The sequence below is a fragment of the Danio rerio genome, chromosome 19, assembly GCF_049306965.1.
Source record: "Danio rerio strain Tuebingen ecotype United States chromosome 19, GRCz12tu, whole genome shotgun sequence".
NCBI lineage: Eukaryota > Metazoa > Chordata > Actinopteri > Cypriniformes > Danionidae > Danio > Danio rerio.
Window position 1 is genome coordinate 8337501 of NC_133194.1, and position 17919 is coordinate 8355419.

A 17919-nucleotide genomic window follows, 5' to 3' on the forward strand; every position below is an offset into this window, starting at 1 on the left:
ATTATGTGTTCACGCTTTTCAAAAATCTAAATCAGGGGTCGCCAATCTCGGTCCTGGAGGGCTGATGTCCCTGCACGGTTTAGCTCCAACTTGCCTCAACACACCTGCCTGGATGTTTCAAGTATACCTAGCAAGACCCTGATTAGCTTGTTCAGGTGTGTTTGATTAGGGTTGGAGCTAAAATCTGCAGGACACCGGCCCTCCAGGAACAAGTTTGGTGACCACTGATCTAAATACTTGTGTCAGTCCTATGTGCAGACCACATAGCACATGTAAAAAGTGTAATATACATTTGGGCTTTACGTATTTCAAGATGCATGTATTAGCTACAAAATACAGTAATTATATGTAAAACGTTATCACGATTAAAACTATCTTATATTTTAATACACTTCTAAAGACAAAGCTGAATTATAAACATCATTACTTCAGTAGGTTCTGTACGATCCTACAGAAATAACTCATATGCTATTTTGGTGTTGGAAAAAGACTTCACATTTTAATAATGTTGAAATCTCTGTCTATTGCTGACTCTTTTTGTGAAAATAGTTGACTTTTGTTCTGAGTTCTTTGATTAGCAGAAAGACTAGCACTTATTTAGCTTCAGTAAAGCCTTTACAGTTTCTTTCTAAAAATTTAATCACTCCTGAATAAAAATCTTATCTCAAACTGCTGAACAGTAGTGAATGTCAATATTTCCTAGAGGCATTTAATTCCTAATTTATTCAATTCTCCTGTGCTTTTCATCTCTAACCTCGATCAAATGTCTTAATGTCATCCATCGACTTGTAGACGGACTCCATCTTGACACAACCCTCCTTCAGAACATCTCCAGTACGGAACACAGCTGCGTGACTCTGCATAGTCTGATGTCAGAAAGAAAACCATAAAACGGCCATTAAATTATAAAAGAAAACTACCAGCAGAGGCGATCACTAAAGAAAATCATAAGATGAGGCTAACATTTCATTTATAATTTGATCTAAACAATGAATTTCTTCTGTAATCCATCTATAATTTCACCTTTTGCATGTTGAGTCTGATCTCTGAGGTTCTGGTGCTGCCGTTAGCATATCGCATCTTGTCCAGGTTAGCGACCGACGCCTCTCCTGCATTGGGTTTCAGAGGAGAAAGCTTCTCTCCTATGGGACAACATTAAAACATCAACATTTTGTAGTTTAGGAAAGTAAATTAATTACTTTACTCATGCCATAAACCCACCACATAATATGCAAATAGACACATAACAGTCTTTAGTGAAATACTGCAATCCACAAAGCATTAGCTGGCATAAGATTCTGACGGTATGATAACATTGGATAAAAATATCATGGTTTCACTGTATTGTGCTCTAAAATATGTTCTTTTTAAATGTCTGGGTAAAAAAAAAAAAAAATTCCCCATTGAACACAATATATTTTATTTTAAGAAATATGTAAATATTTTTGGAACAGTAAATATGTCAAACTAAATAATTACATAAAACATTTGCCCTAAAAAAAACTACATAAAATAAGTGCTTTTCCAAACCACAGTACACCTTGAAACCGGTAATCGTCCCATGCCTACTATCCACTTCCTTTATCATTTCTGAGTGTTATGAATGTACCTGGAGTGTCAATCTCAGCAATGGTCAGGGCACAGGCACGTCCAAACACAACCAGATCCAGCAGGGAGTTTGCGCCCAGGCGGTTGGCACCGTGAACTGATGCGCAGCCAGCCTCTCCACAGGCATACAGGCCTGGCACAACATGATCCTGTCCATCTTTATAGGTGATGACCTGTAAGGATTACACAGAGGATATAAGCATTATGTTCATTATGAAAGCACTTAGCAAAGAGTGACTTATTATTAACCCTTTATCAGTTGATCAAGCATATATGGTAACTACATTGACTGATTACAATATTTTTTTTGAAGTCAGAAATCAGTAATGGCCCATTTCCACAAAGTGATACAGTTTGATACAGTGCGGTGTCTGTTTTTACTTTCAAAAATACCAAAAATAATTTGGTATTCATAGTAATTTATTCATGTGGATTTTCAGCTTCATTATTCCAGTCCAAAAAGGACATTTCACCCAAAAATTAAAAGTACCAAACAATTTACTCTCCCTCAAGTGATTTGAAACATTTATGAAATGTTTTCTTTTGTTGAACACAAAAGAAGATATTTTGAAAAATGCTGGTTAATGGTACCCATCCATTGGCTGCGTCCGAAACCGCCTACTACTCAGTAGGTGCTGCATTTAAATTTAAACGTACTACTCAGCCGTTAGAAAAGTATGTTCTATACAGTATGAATGTGAAAATTATGAATGGAATTCGGACCTACTACATCCGCCATTTTGTCATGGTCACGTGACCTACCAGCGTCAGTTGCGTCGCCTCACTTCCATTTATGAATTCTCTCGCGGGGCATTATGGGATAGCGCAGTGTGCATGGGATGCGCATTCCAGAATCTTGCCGGAAGTAGTAAGTCATCCGGGTATTTCTCGCATACTGATTTTCGAATTCTATGAATTCGGACATACTACTCGGCTCACATACTGATTTTAGCGTACTATATAGTATGGAAGTATGCGGTTTCAAACGCAGCCATAGTGTTTTTTAGTACCATCAACCAGCATTTTTCAAAATATCTTCTCTTGTGTTAAACAGAAGAATGTATTTCAAGAATGAATTTCAAGTTTTAAAGCAAGTGAAGTAAATGATAACAGAATTCATTTTTTGGGAGAACCATGCGTCTTAAGGTGTAGTCTAATTCTAATATTTTGCTTTGGTCAAAAAAAAAAATTTATACATATTTAAAATACACAATGTTGGTAGCCATGTAAATATTTTTCTTGCCACTACTGATCAACTAAATGCATCTGTGGTGTAGCATTTTTACATAAACGTATATAAATCTTTTCAAAGTTCGTACAGACGCTGAACAGTTTTATTATCATCTCTTTTACTGTTATCTGCTGTAACAACAAAGGGTTCAAAAATGCGCAAAAATGAAAATCAGAAATGTGCAGAATACCTGTCCCTTGTAGTTGGTGGGGATGCCACCCATGTTGTAGTGGACCGTGGGTAAAACTGGGATAGGCTCTTTGGTGACGTCCACTCCTGCAAAAATCATGGCGGTCTCAGAGATGCCGGGCAGGCGAGCGGCCAGCTGCTGAGGAGGAAGATGATGGAGCTGCAGGTGCACGTGGTCTTTATCCGGCCCAACACCCCTGATCACAACACAATGCAAACTCATTTAGAGAAAGCTTTTACAAGTTTGTTTTTCAAAGGATTATTTTTTTAAATAACGAAAAACCTTGAATGTGTTAATGGATTCTTGCTATGGGTTTTACAACCTAATGTTTTTTAAACATAAAAAAGATCTGCAAAGTTATAAATCACAAAGTTAATCTAAAAGAAAATAGTATTTGTTCCTATATTAATTTTTCCAGTGCTGCACTTATTTTTCCAAATTTGAAAATTTGTTTACCTCAAACTAATTTTGCTAAATCCCATTAAATTACAATTTTTGATTTGAGAATCTGAATACAGTTTACTGTATATAATACAAAATAACAGCACATTCATCAAATTAAATCTAAATCTGAATTCTTGATGCACATGAACCATTTACCGGGATTTGGGAGGAATTAATTTAATGAGAAACTTTATTTTTCGTCTGTTGGATTCATAGTCTGGGTTCCTGTCTGCCTGTATATAGATTAAAGATATATTTTTTATAATTTAGCATAATGTGTTGTATTTTTGTATTTAATGTCACTTTTACAGCACTTTGGTCAACCCTGGCAGTTTTTAAATGTGCTTTATAAACAAATAAAAAATAAATCAATGATTTTTTACTGAACTGCATCTTTTTAATAGGGTCAGTAATAAAATAGGTTTTAATCACATTCTTAATGGATTTTAAAACTCTATGAAACACTCCATAATGAACGTATGGAGTCTCAACAGATCGTTTTTGTCTAAAATGAATAAAAATTGCAAGGAAGTTCTGCGAGTGAACAATATTTTGTGTGTGAATGCAAAGTTTCTAAGGGAAACAATTTTTTTTTTCAATAAATTGCAAACAGTTTGAAAATTTTGACTTTTTTTCTCTCCCATCAATCCTCCCACTCATTTATTTTTCCACCACAACAGGCCTTTAAGGCCTCAGCAAAACAGATCTCAAGATGCATACATATGTTGTTAGCTGCTGCAGGACTAACTTAGGAAGACCCTACAAAAACCCCAGTGACATCTGCAAAGGAGGTGGAGAGAAGCAGCTCATTTGCATTTAAAGAGACATATAAGAAATCTGTATGTTTTTGCTTCCATTCTAAAATGAGCATTTAAAGCATGATATAATACACAATCCGAGAGGTGTTTTCAGCTGAATCTTCAGAAACTTACATCTTTTTAAACTGGCATAATTGGATCACTTTAAATAATTTTAAAATGGAGAATGTGTTCTGGAAGCCATCAGTTTACTAATGCTCTATTAAAAACAAAGCATATTATACCTTCCCTCTCTGATCTCTATAGTCATGGATCTTGAAACCACATCCCTGGAGGCCAAGTCTTTGGCATTGGGTGCATAACGCTCCATGAATCTCTCTCCTTCACTGTTGATTAGGATTCCTCCCTCTCCACGACAGCCCTCTGTGATCAGGCACCCAGCTCCATAGATACCTACAAGGAGCATATCATAGTTGATTTTAAACAGGTTAGCTGAGGACAGCACTGAAGGAGGCTGGATATTTATAACACAGATGATCAAGTATCAACACAGATGCATGGAAAAACAGTAAAGTCATAGTGACATTGAAGCTATTTGTTTATTTGTTCATAAAAGGCACTTCTTCATGCTTCTAAAAGGAAGATGCTCACCTGTGGGGTGGAACTGAACAAATTCGAGATCCTGGCAGGGCAGTCCAGCACGCGTCACCATGGCATTACCGTCTCCTGTGCTAGTGTGGGCTGAAGTGCAGCTGAAGAATGTGCGGCCATAACCACTGCAAAGAAAACATTAACCGTAAGCTTTAAAAACACTTGCATACTAAACTGCATAACCAATGTCACATTAAACAGAAAAAAAAATCTACCAAAAGCTTTTTAAAATAAAAATGACTTTTACTCATTCATTAATTTTTCTTCGGCTTAGTCCAGGGGTGTCCAAACTTGATCCTGAAGGGCCGGTGTCCTGGAGAGTTGATCAAGCTCCTACTAGATATAGTCCAGGACTCCAGGACAGAGTTTGGACACCCCTGGTATATACCATTTCAATGTGGTGATGTCATTGGTCCATGAACACTTCCTGTTTACTGTCAAACTATTTCATAACTGTAAAAAAGAGCAATCCAATCACAACTTTACATAAAAACACCTATCATAACATTATTAATCAATATGTCAACCTTTTTGAATTCCCAGAAACTATGGGAATTAAAAAGGTATACCAGGAAATATGTTTGGACCCTCGCTATAGTTTACATCCCTCAAAATGGTCAATAAGCAGCTCGCTTCTCTTACCCAGTGGCAATGACTGTGTTCTTTGCTCTGAAACGGTGGATTGATCCGTCCTCCATGCAGAGTGCAATGACTCCCTTACACTCTCCATCCTCCATCAGCAGATCCAGAGCAAAATACTCCACAAAGTAGCTGGTATCGTACCTCAGAGACTATGCACCAACAGACACAATCAGATAAAGAGCTGTATAGAAAACAGCAGCCCAAATCACAGACTGTCACTGACCCGTCCATAGAGAGTGTGCAGAAGCGAGTGTCCCGTCCTGTCCGCCACACAGCAGCATCTGTGAGCCTGACCTCCTTTGCCAAACTTTAGGCTCTGACCTCCGAAAGCACGCTGGTAGATCTTGCCATCGTCAGTACGGCTGAACGGCATACCAAAGTTCTCCAGCTGAAAATAGTTTATAGTTTATATTTGTTGTTTTATACAAGGAAACACACAACAATTCATTCAACCTACAACCAATCATATTTAAGATGCATGGTGTAATGCTGTGCTCCACCTGTAGTATACTGAGTGTTTGGTGTTATAAGTTACGTATTATTCACATTTTTTAATTAAATTAATTGTCTATTAACATTAAAAATCCATGCTGTTAGGTATAAAATGTTTAAAAGTGATTTAACCAGCCATGATGGTAGTTCTTATGGTTATAATAAATAGCCATGTGCAAGTCTTGCTTAAACGACACCTTGTAAAAACAAATTGGTCAATACCTAGATTTGAAAAACACTCCTTACACTAAGATTTTATTCATACAACTTATTTTTCACAACATTGGAAGATAAAACCCAAACGATATGATTCACGTTAAAATGACTATGTTAGAAAAAAACAAAAATAAAAGGTGAGAAATGACGATTGTTCCCCAGTCGCTCACCTCCACCACTGCTGCAGGAGCCTGCTCAGTCATGTAGTGAATGGCATCCTGGTCTCCCAGCCAATCAGAGCCCTTCACCGTGTCATAAAAGTGCCAACGCCAGTCATCCTGCTCCATGTTGCCTAACGCAGCATTAATGCCACCCTATTAACAAAAGCGAGAAAAAACAACAAGTTATACGTCATCATGATGGAAATATTTAAATGAGGTTATTTTTATTTGAACAAATCAATCATGGAATTTAAAATCAATCTTTTATCCAGTACTATTGGTGTTACTTTAATAGAAAAAATAACTATAGAGGAGAGCATTTCTTTAAATATTTGCCATATATTAGCTTATGCATGTATATTATTTTACTTAAACTGTTCATGTTTTTTATATATGTTTAAATAAATCTGTCATTGCTTACACTCAAAGTATAAAACTTGTAAATACGTTTGTGCAATTATAATAATTTTGTTTTGAGTGTTAATATTTTGTATTAGTGTTGTAATACTTGAATCATCGGGGATGGGGCGCTTTAAAATATATAATATAATATAATATAATATAACATAATATAATATAATGTAAATTCTGCCCTCTATTTAATTATTTTTACTTTAGAATTAGTGGCAATTGACCAACAATTGCTTTTAATCACCAACATCAAAACAGAACAATGACAAACTCACTTACATAATCATTAATTGTTAACTAAATTTTTTTGAACATAGACGGTTTACTATGAAAAATATATTGTAATTATATTGTAATATATATATATATATATTAAAAAATTAAGTTTGATTTTTTACAGCAGTTACCTTCTATGCAATATAGAATTATTTGCTATAATCAAAGACTGAGAGCAGATGAATATTCTGAGATAATATTCAGTATGTATTAATTATAACAACACCTAAAGCAACACTTATCAGTGCTTTTTCCCAGCGTTTCAAAGGTTAAGCTGCCTTGTCAACTTTGGACTTCACTGCACAGATTTGAGAGGATCTAAAGAACAGATTTTCATTCAGCCTCTTCCTCAGCAAACAACATGATCCCTATGCATTAGCGACTTCACATTATTCACAGCCCCAATACACCTAAATTCAATGTTATAGGGCTGAACGATATTGGACAAATTTGACATTTTGCAACTATATTTATTGAGATATAAATATAATTTCGCCAGTTGACTTGAATAGTTCTATTTGGAAAGATTTCATTAATTTAGATCGACTAGGGTGATCAAGTCTTTTTCTGCGCCTTACATCTGCATTAAATGAAATAAATTAAGCATATATAAATGTGACGGAGGACAAACAAAGGTTAAATAAAAAGTATGTTACGGCTATCTGGCCTAACAGTATTCAGATATAAAAATTTAACAAACGTAAAACAACTTGGGCATCTTTGTATAAATGATTGTATATTCTAAATCTAATCCTGCGATGTGACTATTGCAAATACAAATGCTGTGATGCTCAAACAATATATTGTTCAGTTGTAGCATGTTAGTCTTAAAGATATATATCATCTCAATGTGCTCCAAAATGGGGACAAAATAAACATTTACAAGACATATAAACATCCAAAACTTTACGTTTGCCACTTCAGTCTAAATCGATCAACTACTTATTGACGTCATCACATACTTTAGATTCTCATCAAATTTTCCAACCAATCAAATGCTCTCTAGTGTGACATGCCCCGCCCCCTTCAAGACACCTGTCATTTGCTTTTCATTTGATGCGCTTGAGCTCAACCACTTCAGAGCTGTGATATAAACAAAACTCAATTGGCTGTTTTTTTTTAAAGGGGGAGGGGCTCATATACGTCCCACCCTGTCTTCATGCTTTAATTAAAAACACATCAAAATAAATTACACATTTCAAAGCACTTTAAGTGACCTTAAATATCAGTAAAAAACATAAATCAGCAAAAGAAATGGATGTTTGCAGTATATGAAAGAAAAAAAAAAAGGTTGACATTGACATTTAGGAGAAATGGTCAAACCTGTGCAGCCACTGTGTGCGAGCGTGTTGGGAAAAGTTTGGTGACACAGGCAGTGTTGAAGCCGGCCTCAGACAGACCGAACGCTGCACGCAGCCCGGCACCGCCAGCTCCAACCACGACTGCATCAAACTCATGATCTACTACTGGATACTGATTGGAGACCTGTCAAGACAAATACCAAAAACACTGATCAAACAAGGCATTTGGCATCTAATATTACCTATTTACACTGATCAACTGGAACTAGATCTCAACAAAAGTATAATAGTCTGCAATGATGAATAACGCAAATAAGAGTCAGTGGCAGATCCTGTTTGTTTAAAAGCCATTGAAACAAAACGAGGAAGTAGAAAAAATACTTACTCCATCTGAGATTTTTGCGTCTCCCCTTTTTCCATAGATGGAGAAATGCAACTGACGGTTCGCTTGGCACACTGCTGGTAGCTGCATTGAACAACAAATACTTGTAATCAAATCAAACTCTAAAGTGAATCGGTTTTGGGATATTTCCGTCATTTTTCTTCATGTATTACTAAATATTCGCTGATTCATTTTCCTATTCACCTCCCTTTCTCACTCTTTATCATTAAAATTAAATAGACTTGTGATTTTTTTTTCTGACTTCAAAAATAAAATATGACTAATGCGTTTCATTTTTAGAAATAAAAATAATAAAACTAACAACAAAAACTTGAAAGAAACTACTAATAATAAGTGCAGTAACGTTACATAGATAACGTTAGCTACGACAGAATTATATGTATGCAGGTCTTTATTGGAATCAATGAGATATTTGGTTAAGTTTAATTATAACAAAACTTACGTTTGGGTAATTATACTGTTGATTTATGCAAGGACAACCGTATGACGAAACTATTTGCTACATATTTTTGTATGTCTATAATTGTTAGCACACATCTACTCACTTCAACAGCTGACAGCAGCTGGTCAGTTTTATCCCTAACGAAAACAATCCACAATATTAAAGTCAATTTACATAAAAACTTGTTTTTAAAACCACAAACAAAACGAAATGGAAGAAATATCGTGCTTTTATACCATTAAATAGTGTTCAGATATAAAGGAATAGCTTGAAAACTCAGCATCGCATGGCTAACGCTAACGCTGCCTGCTTGACCTTCAGTGGACTCGTGTTTACAAATTATCTAAACGTTCCGTTTATGAAACGACACGTGATATTGAAATAAAAACACTCTAGCTAGGTTGCCAAATGTACAATATGTGTTAATAAAATAGTAAATTCTATAATACACAACGCTCCACTCATAAAAAAGGTTCATTGATACTACGTAATGCTGTTACTTAACACAGAAGAAGATGGTTACAAAACATTGAACACTGCTAAAGACGCGTGTCATACGAGTATAAAGGCAGTAAACTGTCGGTCTGCATTGGTCAGATGACACTAAATGAAACTGTATTTCATAAGTAAGAGAAGACTTACAGATTTACATGACAAAATCTTTGTCCCGAGGACACGGGATGCAGCGCACACCGCAGCCATGTTGCTCGATTGGTTCGGACTGATTTTTTTCGTTTGTGATGTAACGCAAGTCGTTGTGGTGGGAACTTTGAGTCATTTCCCCAAATCGGTTCTTTTGAACAGCTAAAAATGATTCACCATTTTTTTCTCCGACTTCATAGATATCTATGCTCCGACTTCAATACTGTGTTGACTGCGCACACTATTTAGTCTGAGTTTGCTAATATTTAGAAAATATACAATACAAATTATTTGTATGTTTTTAAAGGGAGTTTTTTATTTGAATATAATACAATATAATGTAATATAATATAATATAATATAATATAATATAATATAATATAATATAATATAATATAATATGTTTTCCCAGAGATGGGTTGTAGCTGGAAGGGCATCCGCTGCGTAAAAACTTGCTGGATGAGTTGGCGGTTCATTTCACAGTGGCGACCTCGGAATAATAAAGGGACTAAGCCGACAAGAAAATGAATGAATGAATGATAATATATGCAACATATTATCAGTTTATTATTATTTATAAATACATTATTATTATTTTTTTATTATTATTATTATTATCATCATTATTATAATTATTAATATTATTATTATAAGATATAATTTACAGATTAAGTATTTTATTTGGAGATAATTGAATAGAAAAAGTGATATTATTATAAACGCAAATTAAACGTTCATTGAAAGATCCGATTCAAAAGAATGATTCAGGAATCGGACATCTGTTTAGTGAGGACTATACCAATATTTGTTCAAAGTAGGGGGACTGCGTGGGTTCTCGTTATGTAGAAAACCGAAACAAACATGCTCTGACGCTCGGTGGAGTCACTGCAAATGTTATTGCATATACTGTAGCCCTCACACTTCAAGAAATCTATTATAAGTAAAAGTATAAGCATTGTTTACCCTTTGGGTTGTTGTATCGTGGAGGAGACTATTTGAATTAATTCGAGAAGGACAAGTGCTCTGAATGCTCGTGAGGTAATAAGACCTAGGTTATACCGACTTTTGATGTGACGCGAATATTGTGCTAGCATGATCAATGTAAGTATTAGATGTCAAATAAATAGTAATTGACCAAATGACATATGAATGTCGTGGAAACAGGAAGTATCATATTTCAGCTAGGAAGGTCTAGCGCGGCTGAAGTGTCGAGTTATGAACTGAATGACAATGCAACATCAGTATCATTATATTTGCATGAAGACAATAATTTATCACTATATGTAATAGAAATTAAGATAAAAGATATTTTTTAACTGTATGTTTTATTACTGTATGATTTTTTTTACTGATTTACAGTTCACTGTAACATCAGTTTACTGATTTACAGTTCACCTTCTTGAATCACAGGTCATATGTTGCATTTAAAGTCTGTTTATTTTTCATCCGCAGTCCACATGAATAACCTGAATGACCCTGACTGGAATATCAGGCCAGAGAGGCAAGGAGATGGAGGTGACAGCAGCAAGTGGAACTATGCCCTCCTGGTGCCTCTGCTGGGGCTCGCTGCTTTTCGTATGTAATCTATTGGCCTTAAAGCTAGTTTACTTTACACTAGAATGAAAGTTCTGTCATCATTTACTCACCCTGAAGTCATTCTTTAGAACACAAAAGAAAATATTCAAAGTCCTACATTTCTGAGGACTTAAATATGCTTAAATAGATGTGTCTTTACAGTCGGACTGTGATTAAGGTGGTTAATTAATATTTTAAAATCTTTTTTCAACATTTTAAGTGTAAAAACATTGGGTGAATAGACTTTAATGCAGAGACAGAGTCTCAAATTTGATTTAATAAAAAATAAATCTTAATTTAGGTTCTGAAAGGGAAATATTTTTAATAAACTATCTCTTTATGGCACCATTTTAGAAGTAGGTCTTAGTTAAACTTCGCCGCTTGAGCTAAAACAATGGACCTACAGTACATATCACTGCAAGTTATTAATCCTAATCCTACCTTAAAGGGATAGTTCACCCAAAAAATTTAATTTCTTTTTATCTTTTAAAAAGATATGAGTGTATTTTTAAGAATGTTGAACACTGATAGCCGTTGACTTTTCTAATATTTTTTTTCTAATCTACTAAAAAATTCAGTAGCTATGTTTCCATCCACCAATCTTATCCACATATCACATGCTTAATGGAAATGCACATTTTGAAAAACTTATGGGATAACTTATAGGATAAATGTTTTATCCAATAATAAAAGTGTACATAAAATATGGTGGAAACCGATTTAGCAAGGACATTCCAACATGTGCTTTAAAGAAGTCATTTGATTTAATTGAAATGTTGTTTTGCTCATTTTAAAATCCCTCAGCCAAAGTCCATCATCAAATTGGTTCAGTATTATTACTTCCAGAACTGTCTTGAGCGTCTGCTCTCTTAAAGAGCATCAAATGCCTCTAAAAACAACCATGCGTTATTACAATTACAACTATTAATTTATTACTCTCAAAAATGACAATTGCTGTTTGTTCAAACCAGGCCCGTGCAGAGACTGTCCAAAGGGCATGTGAAGGATACATTTTTTTAAGAGGGGGGGGGGTATATGTTGTTGTCGCGCGCGTACTGAAGAGCGGTGTTGTTGCGCGCGTACTGTAAAGAGGGGGGGGGGGTGGGGGCGCGCGTACTCAAGAGCGGTGTTGTCGCGCGTCTACTTAAGGGCGGTAGGGTGGAGGGGGGGTGTCGCGGGGGCACTTTTAATCATTTTGGAAGGGCACTTTCTATCCAAGACTAAAAAGGGCATGTGCACTGCACAGGTTGAGCCCTATGTGTGCACGTGCCTGGTTCAAACTATTTATTTAAAACGAGCTGAAACAACACAATTCTTGAGTTTCTGTGGGACAACTTCATTTTTTTTTTGTTCAATCCATTCACATTTGTAAAAACTATTTAGTTAATTTAATTCCTTCATGATGTCTCAACACGATTATGTGAAACCCAGCATTTTTTTAGTGTATATAAGGAAAAATGGCCACAGTAACTTTTCCTGCCACAGAAAATTCAATTTTTCTATTTGATATTTGGTGCCATTTTATCAAGACAATTTTGCTCTCTTTGACTCATTGGATTGAAACTGTGCTTTATTTGCAAGGTTTCATACGATATTCCAGTTTTGCGCATGCTTAATTTGCATCTTTAAAAAAGAAACGGTAATGGCTACCGGATTCCAACGTTCTTCGTAAAATTTGTAGGATGAGCAAACTGTATGCTGTTACAGTTTTGCAAATGATCCATTTTCTGCTGGATTTTGCCCAACAGTTTTTAACATTTACACATTTATTTGTATCGAAACCTTCTTTATTTATAATTTATTACATAGATTATACTTCTGTTTACTTTTTTGCATGCCTATTTTGTACGTATTTTATATTTTGAATATGCATTAAACTTTATTGGCATTCAGTGTTTAGTAAGAATAGCGTTGTACAGGTGCATATGACAATAAACACTTTGAATCTTGAATCTATCCCTTCATCTTGTGCTCTTTCTTAGGATGGATCTGGTCCAAGGAGTCTGAGAAAGAAATCGAAGATGCCAAGGTCAAGTATGAAAACACTGTGAAGACAATCCAGAAGGACCTGGACGTCAAATACCGACAGACGCTTTCAGAAAACCGCAGGGAAACCGTTCAGCTGGAGCTTGATCTGGAGAAGGAAAAGCAGCGAGCACAAGGCTACCGACAAGCGCTGGCATCCCAGAGTCAGAAGCTCCAGGAGGAGCGTCGAGAACTCAGCCTGCAGCGGCAAGCTTTAGAAAACGAGAAATTAAGATTACTTCAAGAAGGACCTGGTGCTGCGCTCTTCCACTCGGCTCTGGAGAAGGAAAAAGAGCGCGAGCAGAGGACCACTTTGGCTCTGAAGCAAGTAGAATACGGCCTGGTGGAAAGACAGAGGGCCTTCTGCAGTATTTTGGTGCCCCGCGCGAGGAGGGTGGAGATGGAGAAGGATCTTCTGGTTCGTACGGCCAAAGAGCCTCTTCTTGCTCATCTGGAGATGGAGGATGGACTCAGGGATGTTTTTAAGAATGACCGCAGTTGCGCCGAGTATCTGAACACAAATGAACGCAAGAATGGCAGTCTGATGTGGCTTTATCTTAGATACTGGCAGACGCAGGTCACTCTTCAAACGCACCAGAGAGCCGAGGCTGCTGTACTCGGCATACAGACTAAAAAGTGACTTTAGTACAGAAAATTATGTATCTGAATTGATCCTATCTCAAATAAAGGTTTGGTTTTGTGCTATACACACAGTGCTTTCATCATGGATCATCGGTCGGCCATATTGCAGAGCAGAAAGGCACATATCTGACAAAACATACATACTTTGCTAGTCATGGTTGAGGAAATTGATCATTAATTTTCCCTTGGATTAGTCTCTATTTCAGAGGTCGGCACAGTGGAATGAACTGCCAACTATTCCAGCATATGCTTTACATGGAAGATCCACTTCAAACCGCAACCCAGTACTGGAAAACACACACTTAATCACACACTCATACACTATGGCTACACCATTTAGTTTATTCAATTCACCTTTTCACCTTTAGAGCATTTGTTTGGACTGTGGTGGAAAACCGGAGCACCTTGAGGAAACCCACATGCAAACTCTACACAGAAATCCCAACTAGCCCAGCTGGGGCTCGAACCAGCAACCTTCATGCTGTGAGGGGACAGTGCTAACCACTGTGCTGTCCTCTGAAATTGATCAATAGTTGTCATTTTTTGGCCTGTAGTAATTGGTCGGACCAGGAAAAATAACAATAGAGCACTAAAGACAGGCAACAAATTGCTAAAATGTTGTCCTTCTTTGTATGATTTAGTAGCTTACACACATTTATCTGTGGTTTAGACAGCGTGGATAAGCAGAAAACGTATTTACAGATTACCTATGCTGTTGTTGATATCTGAGTATCTCCATAATGGCCGCATAGCTCTTTGTGGGAAAAGTTGTGTTAATAACTTAAAACACCTTATGTTCTTAGGGCTGTGTTTAAAATGTTTAACCAAACATTACTAAAATTAAACCATATTGATTATTTGTTGGAGAAACAACACTTAATATGAGTCAGGTTTATTCTTTCATTTGTATTTAAAACTACTTTACTGCAGTATTTGTGTAATATAAATGTGTAACACAATATAACAGTAATTTGTGTAATATAAATTCAATATTTACTCAACATGACGTGGTTTCAAACCTTTATGACTTTGTTTTGTTGAATACACAAGAAGATCATTTGAAAAATGTTAAAAACATGTAGCAATTGACTTTCACTGTAAGAAAAACAAATACTATGAAAGTCAATGAATCTGCATTTTTCGGACTTTAATATTCAGAATCTTTTTCTTCATTCAGTAGAAGAAAGAAGTGAATTAGTGACAGAATTTTTATTTTTGGTTGAATTAATCTTTTAGGTTTTACTATATCCCTGCATGTAATATACTCTTTCGCTAATGCATTTTTTCCGTGAGTATTCTCTCTTGACTCTTGAAAGATTTAATTTTTTTCTCAGTAAATACATTTTTGCTGCTGATATGAAATTGACCCAGATTATGAATGTGAATAGTTATGTGAAAGACTCCCGGAAATTCCCTATAACAAACAAGAGTAGACAAGCCCATCGGGTTGGCAATTTAACAAGCTCTGCATTTGCAAACCTGTTTAATCGTGAAAAGATTCAAAGGAAAACACATCACATGATTATATTGATCAAACTATTTGGATCTTTAAAGGGAAGGTAAGTAAATATAGCATATTACATGTAGTCTTAAAAGAATGTAGATTTGAGGTATATGGGGAACCTAAGTATTGAACAGGTCATGTTTTTTCCTGGGAACAATATTTTTAAAGGAGCTGTTGACATGGAATTGAACCAGATTTTGTCAAATCTGAAGTCTGAAAAATTAGTTGTGTGTTATAACAATGAAATGACACAAGGAGAAAGTGCTAAACTACTGAAATGTGTTGAATACTTTATATAAAAGACTTTTTTGGTGATGGCAGCTTATAGACACCTCTCATATGGAGCATTGTTCAGGTGTGAGTTTTTTCACAGACTTCAACAGAGTGTAAAACTCTTGCTGGTTGTGTGGGTCTCATCTATCAAAAATGATCTTTATTTTGTGTTCTCTATTGGATTTATATCAGGTGATTGGCTGGCCCATTCTATGGCTTTATTTTCTTTCTCTGAAAGCATTTGAGAGTTTCCTTGGTTGTGTTTTAAATCATTGTCTTGTTGAAATGTCCACTCTGGTTTTATCTGCATCTTCCTGCTAATGTAGATGTTGGACTGAAGCAGCTCATATTCAAATACAATGACGAAGGGCAGAGGGTTGCTGAAGAACTACGGACATTTCAGCTGCTGTCTGGGCTTTCACTGCTTTTCTACACCTCCCTTTCTTCATGTGTTCATTATTTATTCCAATGTTGTTACATTTTATTATACAACTTTATTTTGGGATTCCCCCATTGTACATGGTGTTCAAACTAACTTCATTTTCGCAGTATTCTGACACTATTTTTTTACACCTTAACAGACAGAATGAATGATCAGAATGCTTCTGTGCAAAGGAGTAATGATGAGCCTAAATGTTACTGGAACTGGCCTCTGCTGATCTCAGTGTCTGGCTTAGCATTGTACCGTAAGCATTTCAGTATTCTTAGGTACAAAAAAATTACTAAAAACAATAAATTTATTAATTAATTAACGATTCAACGTCTTTCTGTGTTGACTGTTTTCTGTGCTTATTTTCCGAATGGTTAACGCAAAGGAGACTGAAAAATGAGCTTGACTGCTTGAGGAGAAGCATTGGGAGAGACAGAATGGAGGATAAAGGGATAGCTATTATTCGTGAAATCCGCAGGCTGCTTTATGCTAGACAAGAAGTCGTTTGCGGCTATCGTGAGCCCCATGTTACTTTAAGGTTAATAGAGGAAGAGATAAACTTGTTGATATCCAATGACCCTATAGCACGTCAACTCAATATGCAGGCTGATATCACAAAGTACTTCCAGCGCTCTGTAGACTTCTCAAGATCACCAATACACGACTGTGTTGCAGACTTGCAGACAAAACTGGACCGTTTAATAGAAAGCCAGAAAAATTAGAAGACATTTTAATAAACAGATTTGACACCATAATTGTAAGTTTGCATGTTGTTTATTATTGTCGATTATGATTTACTTTCTCGTGTGAATTGATATTGTTTTGAGTTATTCAAATTAGTTTCTGTCATGATTTGCTGTGAGCTAAAACTAAACCAAAGATAAATCTGTATCTTGCATGGTTTGTTTTTTTTAGTTAATAAATGAATACAAAAAGGCCTGAGAGCTTTCTTTCTTAAAAACAACAACAACAAAAATTAAACAATTAAAAGAAGCATTTAATTTTAGTATGAAAAGGGTTTAAGAATCTAACATTTTTTAAATTATAAAAGTCACTTGTAGAATGTAAAGATTCGACAAATGTTTAAAGGATAGTTCACCCAAAATTGAAAAATTGCCAACTTTCCTTATACTACTTCATGACTTTCTTTCCTAAGTTGAACACAGAAGATATTTGAAATATGTTGGTTTGCTACCACCAATTGACTTCCATTGTAGAGGAAAAATACTTTTGAAATCAGTGGGTCCCACTAATATTTAAAAAATATATATTAATTTATGTTCAACATAAAAAAAAACTCATGAGGGAGAATAAAAAATGAAGTAATTTTTAATTTTGGGTGAACTATCCTTTTGTGGAACCTTCCATTCCACAAGTGTTCTCAAGAAAGAAACTAAATTTGAAGTGAAGTGTGATTAAAAGACAGAATTTCATCATTGGGTGAATTATTCCTTTAAATTTTCTTTTTGGAACGTTCGATGCCAATTTAATAATAATAATAATAATAATAATAATAATAATAATAATGTGTTTCCCAATACATTTCTCAGAATAAAGTAGGTCTTTTATACAAGAAACTCTAGACATCTTTTTCTTTCTCAG

General features: G+C 35.5%; 2 protein-coding genes across 5 annotated transcripts in view; one reads left to right on the forward strand and one right to left on the reverse strand.

Moving 5' to 3' along the window:
- The window catches only part of sdha (succinate dehydrogenase complex, subunit A, flavoprotein (Fp)), a 16274-nt gene extending 6306 nt beyond the window's left edge, over positions 1-9968 (reverse strand). Inside the window, exons 1-13 of one of the 3 annotated variants that reach the window (XR_012394504.1) lie at positions 9869-9942; positions 8767-8847; positions 8404-8565; positions 6403-6546; positions 5748-5912; positions 5525-5673; positions 4883-5007; positions 4516-4684; positions 3030-3225; positions 1610-1781; positions 1024-1142; positions 223-866; positions 1-61 (exon numbers count right to left, since the gene is read on the reverse strand). The exon at positions 1-61 is cut by the window's left edge and continues 603 nt beyond it. Coding sequence is in view for 2 of the 3 variants with exons in the window: in NM_200910.1 (NP_957204.1) it covers positions 755-866; positions 1024-1142; positions 1610-1781; positions 3030-3225; positions 4516-4684; positions 4883-5007; positions 5525-5673; positions 5748-5912; positions 6403-6546; positions 8404-8565; positions 8767-8847; positions 9869-9928 (1654 nt within the window). In the remaining variant the exon portion in view is untranslated. 3 annotated transcript variants of the gene reach the window in all.
- A 711-nt stretch (positions 9969-10679) lies between these two features.
- Positions 10680-14219, forward strand: ccdc127b (coiled-coil domain containing 127b). Of its 2 annotated transcripts, none has more exons than XM_005159464.6 (3): positions 10680-10969; positions 11321-11443; positions 13426-14175. In XM_005159464.6, exons 2-3 carry the CDS (start codon positions 11326-11328, stop codon positions 14106-14108), a joined length of 801 nt encoding a protein of 266 aa, XP_005159521.1. In that variant the 5' UTR covers positions 10680-10969; positions 11321-11325; the 3' UTR covers positions 14109-14175. The 2 variants fall into 2 exon arrangements, with proteins under 2 accessions (XP_005159521.1, NP_001076352.1); NM_001082883.1 differs by having other exon boundaries at positions 10720-10906; positions 13426-14219.
- The last annotated feature ends 3700 nt before the right edge of the window (positions 14220-17919 follow it).

Excerpts from the sequence above, each read along its gene's own strand:
- ccdc127b (XM_005159464.6), top strand. The coding sequence starts at position 11,326 with ATGAATAACCTGAATGACCCTGACTGGAATATCAGGCCAGAGAGGCAA. Across the intron at positions 11,444-13,425 it reads GCTGGGGCTCGCTGCTTTTC|GATGGATCTGGTCCAAGGAG; the intron begins GTATGTAATCTA and ends GCTCTTTCTTAG.